This window comes from Tachysurus fulvidraco, chromosome 2 (assembly GCF_022655615.1).
Source record: "Tachysurus fulvidraco isolate hzauxx_2018 chromosome 2, HZAU_PFXX_2.0, whole genome shotgun sequence".
Lineage (NCBI taxonomy): Eukaryota > Metazoa > Chordata > Actinopteri > Siluriformes > Bagridae > Tachysurus > Tachysurus fulvidraco.
In genome coordinates, this window is record NC_062519.1 from 35,180,527 (window position 1) to 35,198,882 (window position 18,356).

Genomic DNA, 18,356 nt, shown 5'->3' on the forward strand with positions numbered 1-18,356 from the left:
GCATGGCAGGACTTCATAGTTGAAGAAGAATAGTGAAGAAATGATGTCACAAAAATGTGAAAAAGATGGTTTCTTGATCATAAAACCTGGACCAATGAAGACGAAATGAGTGATATGGTCTGATTATTTGTTTACATTATTCCCAACAGCAGGTCGAGTTTATGTATGGAGAACCCCCACCCCACCCCCCCACCCCCCGGAAGGGAATTGAAGTGAAGTGAAGTGAAGTGAAGTGAAGTGAAGTGAAGTGAAGTGAGGTGAGGTGAAGTGAAGTGAAGTGAAGTGAAGTGAGGTGAGGTGAGGTGAGGTGAGGTGAGGTGAAGTGAAGTGAAGTGAAGTGAGGTGAGGTGAGGTGAGGTGAGGTGAGGTGAGGTGAGGTGAAGTGAGGTGAAGTGAAGTGAGGTGAGGTGAGGTGAGGTGAGGTGAGGTGAGGTGAAGTGAAGTGAAGTGACATACGGCTAAGTATGGTGACCCATACTCAGAAATTGTTCTCTGTATTTAAGCCATCCAAAGTGAACACACACACCGTGAACACACACCCGGAGCAGTGGGCAGCCATTTATGCTGCGGCGCCCATGGAGCAGTTGGGGGGGTTCAGTGCCTTGCTCAAGGGCACCTCAGTCCTGGCCAGACCGAGACTCGAACCCCCAACCTTCGGGTTACAAGTCAGACTCAAACCATTAGGCCAAGACTGCCCTAGTGTGCAACTAGGGCTGTATGGTTCCATTGGGCAGCCATATACTGGTATTCATCTGGCCCAATCATTAGTCTACATGGTCGTGTTTCTGCCAGCAAGTATTTAAAAGTGTTCATAATATGATTCAAATGTTGGTTCTAGACAATAATGTAATTTTTCAAGATGATTTGGTTTGCAGAGCACCAGGATGAATTCAACATCAACCCTGTCCAGTTCAGTCACCTGACTTGAATATCATCTAAACGCTTTGGGAAATTTTTGAAAGAAAAGTGACAAGCAGGTTCCCTACACAAACCGCTCGTAAGCAATTAGAAGATATTCTGCTAGATAAATAGTACAAAACTTCACTAGAAGATACTGAGAAGTTGTATGAATCTATGCCAAGAAGGTTGTAAGCTGTATTAAATGTAGATGGTGGTCCAACACCTTATTAATAAAGAGATATTGCATATTTCATGTGTCCTCATTATTCTGTCCAACCCCTTTATATTCTTATTCTCTTCTTTTGAAGGTCACATCAACATGAACAGCCAGTGTTTAATTCTGCAGCATGGTAAACCACTTAGTTTTCATTGAGTACAAAGCCAGTGATCTGAATGCAAGTGTTAATTTATGTGTGTTGCCACCTTGACCGACCGCATGTGTGTTTAAAATGGTTGTTTCCATTAGTCATATTTTATTATAAACAATGCTAATTATTATCTAGATCATAAAACCAATCATGAAGAACAAAATCTGTACCACGATAAGTCATTCAATCAGCACATTAGACACATTAGACACTTAAAACACTTCATTGTGGAGTGTGTGAATGTTTGATTATATACATACTATGTCTTAAAGTTTAGCTGGGTTAATGCTACAGTAATAGTACGTAACCCTCATGACCTCTATTACCTCGTCTCCTTTAAGAAAAAATTATGCTCCAGTTGTTCAGTATACTGTTTATATTTTCTCCCATGGTACATTTCTTCATGTTTATCCATATTTTAACACACACACCCCCCCCCTTTTCATATTGCCTAGAGGATGTACATCAATGTACTCCATATATGTTGGCCAGACTAGCGTGTTACTGACTCCCATCATTTAAAGAGCTGTGTCTTCTGAGCCAAACAGCTTGTTTGCTGTCTCTCTGCCATCACATCTCAGTCCTGTCCCATTGAAGTCTGGAGGGAGGATCTCGACACTAAAGTCTCTGAAGTAAGCGTCCAGATCATCTCCATGAACAAACACCTGAGCAGGAGGTAAAGGAGAATAAACCTATTATTCCTGTGAAATGGTTCATTAAAAAAAGGAACATGTAAAAAGTTTACTTTAATAAAAAAAAAATAAAAAAAAAAAAACCCAGAGGCCAGGGTTCTCTCACCTAGCAGGATTCTTTCAAATGTAATGTGTTCTTGCAAAAATATATACACAATGATTTTTTTTAAAAACTATTTGTATTTGCACTATTTTTGATGTATAGGGTTTTATTAGTTGTTATTCCTTCTACTTGTGCTGCTGTATTGACTTATTTTCCCTACAGGGGATTAATAAATTAAATTCTCTCATCTCATCGAATCTCTTCTCAAAAGAAAGCTTGAGAAAGCTTCTAATTCTGTAACAGAAGGGTTTCTGAAATTGAATAAATGATTAGAGATATGTGTAATTGTTGTAAAAGGTGAGGAGAAATTTCTTCTCGAGTGTCATTATTTTGTGCCAGTCATGTAAAGCTGGTATTTTTGTGTAGTACTAAGTACGAAGTATTAGTACTAAGTTTTCTGACACGAGAAAGTCTCCGGTATAGAGGGCTTTGCCATTTCATGAGAACATAAGCTGTTTTTGCCATATTAACATGACAAGAAAAAGATATTCATTCATTTTCTACCGCTTATCTGAACTTCTCGGGTCATCGGGTCATCCTGCCTTGAGACGGGCCTCAAGGCAGTATACACCCTGGACGGAGTGCCAACCCATCGCAGGGCACACACACACTCTCATTCAATCACGCAGTCACACACTACGGACAATTTTCCAGAGATGCCAATCAAAATACCATGCATGTCTTTGGACCGGGGGAGGAAACCGGAGTACCCGGAGGAAATCCCCGAGGCACGGGGAGAACATGCAAACTCCACACACACAAGGCGGAGGCGGGAATTGAACCCCCAACCCTGGAGGTGTGAGGTGAACGTGCTCACTCTCTAGTGTCACCAAATGAGGATGGGTTACCCTCTGAACCTGGTTCCGCTCAAGGTTTCTTCTTTATATCATCTCAGGGAGTTTTTCCATGCTACTGTTGCCTCAGGCTTGTTTATTAGGGATAAATTTAAATTTAATTTGAAACTTTGTCATTTCTATTCAAAATTGTCTATTCTATATTTCTGTAAAGCTGATTTGAGAAAATAGCTGTTGTTAAAATCTGAATTGAATGTTCTGCAACAAAATCTGCTGGGGCATTAGAGGAATAAAATACTTTGGGTTGTGAAAAATACTTACTGGAAAGATAATTTCTACATAAATAACTAATAATGTGATGTACAACACTGGTTTGCTTCACAATGCCAATTAAAATATAAATCAAATAGCTTTGGACATGGAAGATCATGGGCATCATGCTTGAGGCTGTAAACACTATGATGTTAAATCTTTTACACAATGTAATGGCTTAGTGGCAGTCAGCATTTTCTTCAGCATGGTGGAATCTAAATAGTTAACTGGGATGTTATATCACTTGTTTGCTGATTTGTAGACATTATGTGATCATATAGTAACATGAATCTGAAAAAGGAATAAAACAGTATTGGATAAGAATGAGTTTTTTCCCCAACCAAAACATATTTCTTCTGAAATCAAGTTCTGGACTCGACTCACTCAAAAGCTGGAGTAAGTGTACTGCACAAGACATCCCTTCACTCGGGTTCACTCACCCTCTCTAGCAGTTTGCTCTTCATGAAGGATTTGGCCACATTGTAAGTGGTTGTGAAGTACCACGGCTGGTGAATCACATGTACAGCCTTGAAGCGTGCAGGAAACGAGTCCTACGTATTAAAAAAAGTAGTTACTTTTGTACGTACTGGACAGTATGTACTACACACATATACAGTATTTAAGATGTTTCACATTCATGTCAACATTCACAACTCCACACAAAGCTACTTACTTACTGTACTGTTACAACATGTAACACAACTGCACACACATCACATTTTGCACAATCTATTTCTTCTTCTTCTTCTTCTTATTATTATTATTATTATTATACATTTTTAATTTAGATTATTTATATGAACTTATGAACTATATGTCTTATGAGGAGAAAGTCATGTTTTTATTCCACTGCCAGTTGTATAATGTATATAACTGTTTATATGACAAAAACATCTCGCCCATGTGTTTGTTACCTGCAGCATGTCCACCATCTTTTTCAGCTCATTGTGTTTGATGCCAGCTGCATGCTGCATAGTAAAACCCTTAAAGTTTTCAATGAGTACAAAGCCATTGATCTGAGTCTCCTCATTTTCCAGAAGTTTCTCCAGGATGACACAGTAAGCCCGCAGAGTCTGTCATTTATGAGAGAAAAGCCATAGACCAGGTTAGAACAGAACATTAGAGTCAACACAGGGTACACTTAGATATTTATGACAGTTTAAGCTGCTTTGTGTGAGAAAGACAAAGACACCTTTGTATTAGAAGGGAGTAATTTGGCATAGCGTTCAATTTTTAGCACTCAGAAGCAACAAGTTGCTTTTTTTTTTACCCCATAACTGGCATGAAGTAATGTGACAGTGTATAAACTAAAATTTATTATTATTACTATTTAGATTATTACAGTTAAGCAATATGTAAAAATGGCATAATAAGATATGGGGCAAAGGAACACACACACACACACACACACACACACACACACACACACACACACACACACACACACACACACACACACACACACACACACACACACACACACACCACACACACACACACACAAACAAACAAAAGCAGTGTTTGAAGATCGCAATGGCCAACAGGATTCATGCTGTTTCCTCTGAACCCTTTTGTTCATCTGTACTTTGTATCTGATTAAACAATGTGTGCTTATCTGTCTGTCTATCTACTTTAAGTTTTTCCTCCAAAGTCATTCATATAAAAAAAAAGGTTGAGAGACTAATAATACACTATGTTTATGTTCGTTTCACCTGCAAACGTATTTCATACACACCTTCTCAATCACTGCTAATGACGTGTAATTGATGTGTCAGAGACAATGGCTGAACAAGATCATCCCAAATAGATAATTAATCTAGATCTATGTCAGGTTTTACTCTGTCTAATCACCTGTCAGGTCTGTCACTGATAGATGGCATGAATCTTCAGGCTACAAAGAAAAATCAATCTCACTTTATCTTAGAAATTCCGTGTATTTATTATCTTTCGACCATTGGTGGTGCTGTTGCACTTGGTTTCGCAAAGAATCCCAAATAATTTAAATAAAATATATTTAACTGATGTGAACCCCAAGAATTATGAAAGATTGTTTCCACCTCATTTTAAAAAATAATAAAAGATAATTGCGACTTTAAATCTCAGAATTGTGACATTATATCTCAGAATTCAGACTTTTTTCCTTGCAATTCTTTTTTGGACCCTTGAAAGAACATTACAGAGGAATCGGTTGTGGTGTAGATGCAAGTCCCTTTACCAGATCTGTGTTTCGAGTGTAATCAGTGTTTCGTACACCTACTTCATCGAAGGTGACCTCTTCCAAATCCCAGTTTTCTATGTTGAAAAGGAGCACCACACGTCCATACTTGTCACGTGTGCCAAGTATTTGTGGATAGCCAGCCTCGATGGTACTGCGCACTGCTTCAGGGGTCAAATCCTCAAACAGCTCGGGGTAGTCACGTCGGAAACGCACATAACCTGGTGAACAGAAATGAGATCAAATGAGATGTTTGCATATGAGAAAAGAGTGTGATGCCGCATACACACAGACACAGGCACACACACACAGGCGCGCACACACACACACAAGACAGTTCTTTGTCATGTTTTGTCCACATTCTCTAGAATGCACCAATTAACCTCACCAGTAAATGTACTGTACATTCACATTCACTTTTCTCTCATGCACATGCACAGCAACTGAAGGCTGAGGCATAAAAGCCTGTCTTGTCTGCCTGGTCATAACTATCTGAGGTTTCTGGGAAAATAAATGTGCCCTAATTATACACAAAGAGCCTCTGTCAATGTTCCCCTGAATGCCTAATCGAGACAAATGATTTCTTTGTTAAAACAAAGCCCAGAGATGTAAAGTAGAACAGCACATTTTTTTTACACAAAAGCAGCGGTGTGCCATAAACAAATGACAACGACAATCTATCAGATATTAAAGACCCAGGAAATTGTTTAACCACCCTTCATGAGCTCATATGCCCTGGTCACGTCAAACTTGCGCGCACGAATAAACCTCAGGAGCAGAGAATCTGGTTTGTTCCCGAATTTCTCCTTCACAGCCACCGACAAGTCATCCATATTCTCTGGCTTCTCACAAATCAGGGATCTCAGTTCCTTTACTGCAGACACTCTTTTCTCCACGGTCTCTTTCAGCTCATCCTTTGCCTGTTAGAAAAGAAGTCATACAGATATGAACAAAACAGAAAGACTAATTTCCTTCTAAGTTTTTCATTTCCTGTTGGTGATTTTTTTCTTAATCACAAAATATTCAAATTTACATTTTACAGTATAAAGTTTTCTTTCATGTTCATCATAATATTTTTTCTGTCCCAAAAAGTGGGGTGTCTTTGTGGATAAAATTCAGACCCAAACACAGGGATAGCTAAAAGCACAATTTATTAAATAAAATATAACACACACACACACACACACACACACACACACACACACACACACACACACACACACACACACACACACACACACACACACACACACACACACACACACACACACAAAAACAAACAAAAACGGAAACACTAGGAGAAAGAAAAGAAAACCAAAACTCAAAGACAAGGATTCAAGAAGGAACAAACAGGGGAGACAATTAGACACATAAGGAACAGGTGGCACCAGCAAAAATGGCTAGATCCTGACATTTTCACTTGAATTTCTTGTCTGTTTTTTTTTTTTTTTGTGATAGGTATGGAACAAAATCTAAAAATAAAATACAAATCCATGTAAAATAAATTTTTTTTTTATTATTATTTTACTGGCATATAACTTTTCATTATGTTGATACTATTAATATTAACAAAAAAAAACCCCAAACAAACAAAAAATAAAACAAAACGTAAAAACCTTCTGTACTGTGTGATCAGGGAGTTGCTGACATGACCCGAACACCGGCCCATGATCCTTCACAGTCAGATGCTCAAGCTTGGAGCGCAAGGTCTGTTCATCCTCTGAGACCATGCGGAAAGTTCCGGTCTTTTTCACCAACAAAGACAAAGAAAGTGTAAAGCAACCAACCACTGTGTACAACAAAGTTTAAAAGATTTAAAGAAAGCTAATCCACTGTTTGCTTGCCCATGATTTTGCCCAGGATGAAATCATACAGATCTCACACAAAAACAGCATCAAAGGGTATTAAAAATAACCTGAAATGATGCATAGTAGGAATAGATATGTGGTACATGTGAACTTACAGAAGCCATAATCTCCAGATCTTTCAGCAGTTACTCAGACACTGAAGACAGAAACAATCTAATAAATCTAATTAAATCCATTCACTGGGGATGTGCTACTACTGCTACGTACACGTTCAAATCCTGGGATCAAAACAGTGTGAAATTGAATTATGCTAAAAATAAATTAGCATAGATCCCTTTTAAGTTTCTTAATGTAAGAGGGATTATAATATTGATTTCTGTAGCAATTTTCATATATTGCATTTACTGTGTGTCAGAGATAGCAAGCTAAAGCAAAAGCATACAGTACTTGTAAAATCTTCAATCTGATTGTTCTATGGGGATTCTACATCTATAGGGATGTACTTTACTGATCCTTACATCATTAAGTGTTTTTCTGTGTGACTGGCAGAGATACTGCACATTACACATATATAATTAATATACTATTAAATACTATGTGGAAATCTCGTGTCTTTTCATAATAACTACTAAATCATGGCCAGATCAGTATATCATTACATTACTATATAAACAAGAGAAAGACACATGGCACCAATAAAGCAGCACACTCTTGTATACAGTACATTTTATGAACAATGTCAATATTCTAAAACATATATAAACATCTCAGATCTGAGATTCACAGGTAAAAGACCCCATGCCTTACCTTAGCCGCAGGGACGGAAAAAGCCGTTTCCATCCACAATGAGGAATGAGATGGGTCAGGGAACTTTGGGGCACTCAGTGAAGGGGCTACAAAGGGGCAGGGCTGCAAAGGTCTGGATGATTTGATTCAAATTTATTTGTATAGCGCATTTAACAATAGACATTGTCTCAAAGCAGCGTTACAGAACATAAGAAACATAATGCAAGAAATGTAATATTATATGAAGATTAATATAATACAAACATTTGTATTAGACTTATATTTAAATGTGTTTGTATGTATCCCCTATGAGCGAGCATGAGGTGACTGAGGCGACTGTAATTAAGGAAAAACTCACTTAAATGGAAAAAGAAAAAACCTTGAGTAGAACCAGACTCAAAAGGGAACCCATCCTTATTTGGGTGATACTGGAGGGTGTGATTATAAATATGCAGTCTGACAATTGTGGTCCTCAAACCACATAGAGTTGGCATCTTCTCTTAAAATGTACAGACACTTCATGAAGCAGTGTCCATCTGGAGCTGGTACATCTCTAGATGCCTCAGGATTCTGACTTGGTTAATTTCATCTCAATGAAGGTCCAAAATCTTTATGACACGGAACACAACTGGAGCTGGTGCAATCTCTGAATGCCTCGGTATGGGTAAAAAAGAGAAGCAATAGAGAGGAATTAGCTGCTGTTCATAATATTAATACTAGATGATAACGTGCATTTGAGCCGGATGTACTAGAGCACACGTTATGGGATGTATTATATGTACACCTGACTAAAGAGATATGTCTTTAATCTACATTTAAACTGGGAAAGTGTATCTGAGGCCCAAACACTATCAGGAAGGCTATTCCAAAGTTTGGGAGCTAAATACGAAAACCCTTTACCGCCTTTAGTAAATTTTTATATTCTGGGAACTACCAGAAGTCATGAGTTTTGTGATTTCAGTGAGCGTGAAGGATTGTAACCGGTTAGAAGACTGGTTAGATACATGGGAGCAAAACCATTTAGAGCCTTGTACATAAATAGCAACGGTTTGTAACAATTTTGACATGAAAATGTGATTTCAGTGACTTTGACCATAGTAGTGTTGCTGATATCCTAGAATTTTCATACACAGCAGTCTCACCAGCACAGTAAAAGTAAACCGCATTTCTGAAGGTTAAAAAAAATCGGAAAAGCTGCTCAGAATGGACAACTTGCAAAATCGTAGAACAGATGGGCCGCAAAAGTAGAAAACTACCAGGGTACAACTACAAGAGTCATTTAGTCTTTACCATGCTGAGTGAATATGACTGGACCTTTATATGCATGATGCTTCATTCTCATTATTTATTATATCATTATTCAGGCTGACAGATCCGTGAATCATAATCCTTTTCAACAGAAGGGATGGGACCATTGCTAAGATACACTGGATGCCTCAAAGAAGCATTTTGTTGACCTCCTGCTGCCAAATATCCTCATTTCCTGCCACACCTGTGCCTTTACCATTTATATTACCTGTATTTCCTGTATTTTCTTCTTGTGAGTCTCTGTATACTGTACACAACGGTTTAAAACATCCATCAACACTGCTGTGCCTGATTCTCTCATACCACACTCACTACCATGTCAGTGTAATATCTGGAAGGCAGTTGTCCACTGGTGGGCTCTTTCCATTGATGCGTTTACAGATTTAAATATTACACTCAGTAATGATATGGCTACAAAGAGCACCTAAACCATAGACATTTCTAATAAATCAGCTCGTTTGTGTTTTTTGTAAAACCTGTGCAACATTTATCTCATTTATACAGCTGAGAAATTGAGGGTTAAGGACCTTGCTCAGAGGCCCTGGGATTCAAACCCACAGCCTTCTGAACAGGAGCCCAACAGCTTAACCACTAAGCCTCCTCTTCCCACTAGTACACACAAATATGGGTCAAAACTGACATAAATATTAATTCATTCATTTTCTACCGCTTATCCAAACTTCTCGGGTCACGGGGAGCCTGTGCTGGGTCTATCTCAGGCGTCATCTGGCATCAAGGCAGGATACACCCTGGACGGAGTGCCAACCCATCGCAGGGCACACACACACACTCATTCACTCACACACTACGGACAATTTTCCAGAGATGCCAATCAACCTACCATGCATGTCTTTGGACTGGGGGAGGAAACCGGAGTACCCGGAGGAAACCCCCGAGGCACGGGGAGATCATGCAAACTCCACACACACAAGGCGGAGGCGGGAATCGAACCCCCAAACCTGGAGATGTGAGGCGAACGTGCTAACCACTAAGCCACCGTGCCCCCTGACATAAATATTATTGCAGCTGATATATATCAAATCGGTGAACATATTTTACTGATGTTGGCTCCCATCTGCTTTTCTAAGTCAGAAACAATTAGAAAACTCTTTTTTCTTTATGCTAAACTACTGAAAAGAAGAGATTCTCACAGCGGTTTCTAAGTCAGTAATAAGACCTCAGTTAATAATGAAAAGTGTTCTGGGTCAAATGTAACAGGACTTTCTACGTTAAGAATTAGCACTTTCAACTCTTTATACACAACACTACCTCCTAGTACTCTGAGTCATGGTGACTCACTGCTTACAGGCGTGTCACTATGACTATTCTGTGGTATTTCTGAGGAACTAACAGCAGCTTTTGTATGCAGTTTGAACAAAACACATGATGAAAATAAATGGAACACATGATGAAAATAAATAGCATTCACTCCACACATCTCTCACCACAGTGGATTTATTGATCATGTGAGGCACAAAAAAAACTCCTCCCATCTCATTTACTTTGTACAAAGAATGGCATATATGGATTTAAAAAAAAGGCACTGTATTGATATAGCAACATATTTACAGCAAACATTTACACCATAACAGTGTGTGTATCTCACATGGTGAAATTCTGAACTCAGTGACTGAGTGCATAGTGCAAATAATACAACACAGAGGTGCATCTGTGTTTTTTCTGATCTTCAAGCTATCTTCAACAAAGGTCTTGTGATGCAGTCTTTTCAAGCCGAGACAAATATGTCAGTTGGACGTTCAAGCAAACAGTGGTAGTAGAAAAGTGGCAATATTTCATGTCAACATTATCCGTTGAAATGTCAGTTCTGATTTGTCAGACTGTGATGATTAAAAATCTATAACAGCAGCTATGATTATCATTTGTCACAGATTATTGTAGTACTGAGTAGATTTGAGTTAGATTAATGTATTATAAATATAATTTTAAAAATTTATCATTATTTTTTGCTCTTTCTATAATAACAACTAACATGGAAATTTAGGAAGTTTTATCAAAGTAGATGTTTATTAGTTCCTTTTTTAGAATGAATTTAGCGTCAGAGCGTTCAGAGATAAAATTGTTAGGTTTTCCAAAAAAGGGAAGTGTTTAGGATTGAGGACTTTGTCACCAACATGTCAAGCTGCTTTTCTGTCTTAGTCATTTCAAAAGAAAAAAGGGGAAAAGAGCAGGGGACAAAAAGGGGAAAAGAAGAACAGAAACTGACTTGTTACTAAGATGTTTTACAACATTAAATATATGATCTATCATTCTTTAATACATATAGAAAACTGTCACCGTTGTCAAATTGCTGCGGTTAAAAAACAAATAAAACAAAACTGTTACTGATAAAATGTAAAACTCTTTGGGATCAGAACTGTAACGGTGCTACACGTCGGCCCACTTCACCCCGAATCGTTGAATATTTTATTCATAGAAAACATTTTTGCCCAAAATGAGAAACTGTGTAAGTCAGTTAAATCTTACGCTGCTGTTCACATGGGAAACATTATATGTCAGAACTGCAAAAGGTGTTGGAAAAAAGGGATAGATATTAGATTAACACTTTCACAATAAAAATACTGTGCAGGAATAATGCAATTACCATTAATCAATTTAGTAATGTTTGATTGGCTGTTAAAATAAATAACACTTGAAAATAATTAAAATTATCCACAATCTCTTCAGGTATATAAGACGTCCTTTTCGAGTAGATAATAAAATAAAATCATGAGGTTAATCAAATGGTTCTCTGAATGAAAATCTTCAGAACACTGAAATGTGTAATATTTAAATGGCATATTTTATGCTGGATTTAACTGATAAGTGAGTTGTACATTTGCATGGTTCTTAATTATTGTGTTATAGTAAGATACACAGCTCAAATCCATAAAAATAAAATTATAAAAATTATAAAAATAATCAGAGTGTTGCAAATAAAATAAAAATAAAATATGAATCTTGTGTGTATTTTACTTATTGTCAGTAAAAATAATAGTCCTTAATGTTCCATATAAATCCCTGTGATCTCCTCTTACCCCAGGAAGCACAGAAAGGCCATGAGAGAGAAGCCGAATAAGATGAAGAGAACTTTGAGGAGCTGTCGCTCTGGAGAGTTAAGCTCATGAGGAAGAATCTCCAAAAATGTGATGTAAATAAAGGTTCCTGCTGCCAGGCCTTCCAGCACAGCCTGGACTAACATTCCCATCTGTAGCTGAGCTTCACTCACCCCGATGCCGATAGCGATGCCCATTGGTGACATAATGGAAAAAACCAGGATGTAGATGACGAGCCACATGGTCGGGACACCACTCTGGATCAGCTTTATCGAGAGGCTGAATACGATTATGCTCTTGTGGATCAAGATGGCGATGCAGATCTCCAAAACCTAGACAGGATTTATTAAAAAAAAAAAAAAAGTTAGCCATGTTTGCTTTTTCAACAGAGAAAACGAAAAAATTTAATGAAAACAAACATGAATCTGCAAAAATGAAATGCTTTTGTCTCATCCAACAAGTTCCTGAAGTTTTGCAGGGTGCACCATGTATCATAACTATGAAAACTTTCTGTCCAAGCGAAAAAATACATCAAGCCAGCCCATTGTAATGCTTAGGCAACTTCCTAGAGTTTTTTTTTTTACTTGTTTTTAACTTTATAGTTGAGAACAAGCTAAAGAAATAAAACATTTTTTGGTGATGGATAATAGAATTATAAATAAAACTGTGAATATCCATGAACCTAGTCAAACACCTTTTGATTACGTTGTGCTTCTGTATAATCTGGAAACCTGCCACAAAATGACTCTCTCATCATCATCATCATCATCATCATCATCATCATCATCATCATCAAAGCAGATAAAGCCTGTATATAAAATGATTCAGTTGTATTTACCCGAATCATCAGTGCATGGTTTTTCCAAATCATTATTAAAAAGCAGCTACAAGGTGGTCAGTGATTTTTTCTTCTTCAGACTTTAAAAAAAAGAAACCCAAGCACTTGTTTATCACCCAAACAATCTGAGTGTATCTCAGGGGGCAAGCGAACACAAGTGGAAAGCTGAGTCTGAGTGACCATATCAGATTTGCAGAAGTGACTCATTCTCTTGAATTTCTGACCCAAGCCAAAGATAAGGCAGCAATCAGTGTTCACTGTATAGGTTATAGGTCATTAAAACCATATTGGCATGCAAGTACAAAAATGTCAAGATCACGTTGTCAAGAAATAGGATTTCTTTCTCAAACAAAATACCAAATTATAAAACGGTGCATTCAAAATCACACCAGATTTTAGGGCAGGAATTCTTAAATAAATAGTTACTCTACATAAAGGAACGTATTTGAAATACTGTACATAGCTGAAGTACACGCTCATTGTGCACGTCCCTGGCTGTCCTGGACTCGTGTTTGACACCTGCAATGTAAAAGTCAGCGCTCAAGAGTAAAGCCTTTACCTTAGTGTCAGTCGCTTGCAAACCGATGGCCAAACCCTCGAACACAGAGTGCAGTGAGAGAGACAGGAAGAGCATGAACGAGCGGAAGGAGGAATGAGCCTGCAGATCCATGTGAACATGGTGGCTACTACTCTCCACTTCGTTTATGGAGCGATGTGTGTGTGAGTGGCTGTGACCTGCAGATGGGAGCAGAGGAGCTGTTTCTGCATTGCCCTTTTCGTTACAGCTCAGGACCAGCCTCTCGAGGATGAGGACGATGAAGAATCCACATGCCATGATGAACTCAGCCAGAGGATAGTCGATCTAGTGAGATAATAGGAGTTCGTTTGGGGTTTAACCTTCTTGTTCTGTTCCTTATTAAGAAATTATTGTACTGTACTTCGCTCCTATACATCTTGTTTATGTAGTGCATTTACTGTATTTGATTTACTATATACATTATGAATATATGAATATATTATGCAAAAGATAGAAGACTGTAACTGTTTAAAGTGTGCATTGGATCCAGTCAAACAAAAACAAATACAGAATTTTTATGGACAGACCAAAGGTCATTTTTAATACTGGGTAAATTTAATTTTGGTAAGAAAAAAGAACCAAAAAAAAACAACAAAAAAAAACAACAAAAAAAAAAAACACACAACTTAGACATTAAAGTGTTGACCGTCTAGAAAGGAAATTTTTTTTGAAATTTTGGGATTATTTAATATCGGATTCAAACATCATTTAGATATTTTGCATTATTTGTAAGCACTGAATTTCCTGGTTAAACTGATACAGACAGTTTAGGTGTGTATTAATTTTGTGAGACTGTTTCATAGGACCAAAAACACAAAGTCTCCATTCATTCAGGAAAGGTGTTTTTCAGACACAGATGTGTACTCTGATCAATTCTGACCCCAAAAGAACTCACATTTGTGTCTTGTAGTTGCTCGCTTATATCAGACAGATAATCTGGGATAATGTCCAAGAGACAGGCAGCAAGGAACACTCCTCCAGCGAAACAGCTGATTAAACTCAGTACTATCCTGTGGATTTCTGGAAAAGACACGCAGAACAAACAAGAGTGACTACTGATTAGGAAAGTCGGTAATGATGAACCTATATCTTTGGTCCTGTTTTAATTACTTATCAAACATCTAAGAAGTGATTATAGTTGAAAAAAAAAGCAAAAATAAAAGTGCAAAACAAGCATTCTGTGAACTAATGATGCAAGCAGTGATGGAGGTCATGATCTTAAACTGGATGCCAAAATTTAAAATCTATTAATTGTTTTATAAAAAATAGAATACTATGAGCAATTACGAGGATTATGTCATATATACTAACTGATGGTTTATTAAAAAATGGTGTGTAACTTGATTGGACAAACTGTGCTCATGCATCTACTTTTAGGTTCTAGTGCACATCAATAACTGTTTGGTTTGACTCAGCTACAAATTCAGAAGACTACAGAGAATGGTTCGGACAGCCGAAAGGATTATTGGTGCTCCCTTTCCCACCCTTCAAGAACTGTATATGTCAGAGTGAGGAAACAGGATCAGAAAATCACTCTGGATTCCTCACAACCACTTTTTGAACTTTTACCACCTGACCGGTGTTACAGATGACCAAATACCAGCACAACCATGCACAAGAACAGTTTCTTCTTCAGGCAATCTACTTTATGAACAGTTAAATGTTTCCCCATTATGCAATAACAATGTGCAATAATCTTATATTTTTCTGTTAGCACCTCCATCCTAGTAATCTTATTCTATTCTATTCCATTCTATAATCTATAGCACATAACTGTACATATAATTTATTCTTTTTTCAATAACATTTGTAATTCTGTTTGTCTATTTGTATTTACATATGTGTATTTTTATTTATTTATTTTTATTCTCATCTTATTTTTATTGTCTGTGTGTTGTTGCCGTCTCTGTGTACTAAAAGCTTATGACACTAAAACAGATTCCTAATATGCGAAAGCATACTTGGCAATAAAGCTAATTCTGATTCTGATAGAGTAAACAATCCACCTAGTTCACGCTCATTAAACTTATCACTATTTTTAATAAGCATTGTCTCAACAAAACAGAAAATAATCTGTTGTCGGATGATCAAAATTGAACCCTTACATAGGGTTCATTTTTGAATATGTGTCAGGTCAGGTTTTTGCTCTTTAACCCATTTCCTCCATCTGTCCCTGAATGCAAGGCTTAGAAACTGCAGTCAGCTTGCTCAGCATAAATGTTCATATTTCCATAGGTCCATGATCATATGACCTGGAAAGTTTTGTTAAAATGTATTGATAGATAAATGCACTCAAGCACAGTTTGATCGTGTATGTTAAGTTAACAATGTCTAAACATCAAATATGTATGTATCACAAATCAGGCCTGCAAGATAAAGAGACCATTCAAGAACAAACAGCAATAATAGTAAGAAATTCTCTTATTATTGATTCCCCTGTCGGTCAGCAGACCTTGAACAGTGCTAACTTGTTTCTGATAACAATACATATGATAGAATGTGTGTGTATATATATAATAGAATATAGGACTAATTTATTCAGCTTGCACATTTTTTTTATGCTGTAACCTTATTACCTTATATTTGTTGTTCCTTTACAATAGTGTCTGCACATTATTTACAATGCCATATTATTTACAACTGCTATAGCCTTTATAATTATTATACATATATAGTACAGTTACACAGCAACAAAATGCAGTTTGGCATCAATCTGAAGTGCATAGAGAAGCAATTGAGACAAGTGCAGATAAATGTATAGCATATGTACAGTATGTAATATATATATATAAATATACTCTTTTATGCACTTTGCACTTCTGGTTGATGCCAAACTGCATTTTGTTGCTGTATAACTGTACTATGTAATGACAATAAAGTTCTATCTATCTATAACAAAGAAATACATTTACTGATAAACAATATATTGAAGTGCAAAACACTCAGAATTCTCAAAGTGAATGCAGACACATGACATTGTGTATTACAACGATGATGAATTGGTGCAGATCTGATTCACAGCACAAGACATGATATGAAACCAGGAGAAATTTTACCTGTTCCACTCGCAGCTCGGAAAAATTTCATCCGGACAGGAATGAAGCCGAAAAATAGAGTAAGCACTAACAAGCCAACCAGGGCTATTATTTTAACCTGTAATAAATACTCCATACTGATCTGCAATGTATCTCAGTGCCACCTAGATGTAAACAAACTCTATATGTAAACAAACTCTATAAAACAAATATTTATATAAAAACCTATTTCTCATGCGTTAGTCAGTCATCCGGGTCCAATACATATTTACAAACAATACAAAAGTCTATATTTATCGTAAAACCAATAATAATAAAAAAAAAGGACTAATAGCTTTCGATATTTCTATGCCGAAAAATCCGTGTAGACCGCATTCTCTTTGGCTCCGCCCACTATTTTCATCTGAAGCTTCCGTCTTCCGGTTTCTGCGCTGCTATGGTAACTTGCATACTAAATAGTAGGATTAGTACAATAAGCACGTCAATTTTTATTTATTTAATTGCGCTTTTACAGATTAGGCTTTCACATTTATGTGTTGTCTAGTTTAAAATGATTAGATAGTCATTTTAATTAGTCGTTTCGATCAATAAAAAACAGAAATATAGATCCATACTAAATACATGCGTACTACTGTTTCAAAACATGCAGTTCCAAACTTGTCCAGCAGGGGCATGACTGTAGGATTCAGAAAGCGCGTGCATGATTAATGGGCACGTGACAAGTCTTGTGATGGTGATCAGGTCAATATATTGACGCCTGTACTGAACTGAACTCTTTTGCAAAGTCGTTTAAAAACAAGACTAACCTTCTAGTTAAAGGAACTATGTTATTTCCCACTCCGTAGTTGACTGATTTTAGAAACTTTCAAATCCAAACTTTTTTATTATGGTGTTTTATATCCATGATAATATTCACTGTAACTTTCCCTTTTTTCAGTTCATAAACTGTGATACATATTATAGTGTTATGTCCAAAAATTGTATAGTCATTAATCTCTTTGGATTTTTAACATTATGCTAAGCGTTAAAAAATGTAAAATATATCCTGATTGTCTTCCGTGCCATGAAGATTTTGGGCCTCCACTGAGATAAGGGTGACTCTGTGAGGATCCTGAGGCATCAAGAGATGTTCCAACTCCAGTTAGACTCTGCCATGCTAAAGAGGAGACTCCATGTGGTCTTAGAGGACAAAGAATCTCATTCTCCTCATTTTTCAGACTGTATATTTATAATCACCCACATGAGGATGAGGTTCCCCTTTGAGTCTGGTTCCTCTCAAGGTTTCTTCCTTCACCATTCAAGGAAGTTTTTCCTCGCCACAGTCACCTCAGACTTGCTCATTGGGGATCAATACAAACCCATTTAAATATATCTTATATTAATCTTTATATTATTCTTTATAATAACATTTTGTTCTATGTTTATGTTCTGTAAAGCTGCTTTTAGACAATGTCAGCACTATACAAATAAATTTGAATTGAATTGAATATTCAATATATATTGAATATTCCCATACTGACATTTACACACACTGTTACCTAGGGGCGATTTAGTCAGTCCACCTACA

The 18,356-nt window shown here is 37.0% G+C and overlaps 2 protein-coding genes across 2 annotated transcripts; both read right to left on the reverse strand.

The window, feature by feature from the left end:
- Positions 1–568: 568 nt before the first annotated feature.
- rlbp1a (retinaldehyde binding protein 1a) lies at positions 569–7,180 on the reverse strand (the record flags this gene model as incomplete). Its single annotated transcript, XM_027162113.2, has 6 exons — positions 569–1,933; positions 3,610–3,720; positions 4,084–4,242; positions 5,427–5,605; positions 6,100–6,304; positions 7,001–7,180. Coding segments are annotated over 6 exons (981 nt in total), but the record flags the coding sequence as incomplete, so codon positions are not given.
- Positions 7,181–10,723: 3,543 nt separating this feature from the next.
- On the reverse strand, positions 10,724–17,193 carry slc39a1 (solute carrier family 39 member 1). The gene is made up of 4 exons (XM_027164154.2): positions 16,811–17,193; positions 14,650–14,774; positions 13,737–14,039; positions 10,724–12,671 (listed from the first exon to the last, which is right to left on the reverse strand). Exons 1-4 carry the CDS (start codon positions 16,923–16,925, stop codon positions 12,318–12,320), a joined length of 897 nt encoding a protein of 298 aa, XP_027019955.1. The 5' UTR covers positions 16,926–17,193; the 3' UTR covers positions 10,724–12,317.
- Positions 17,194–18,356: the final 1,163 nt, after the last annotated feature.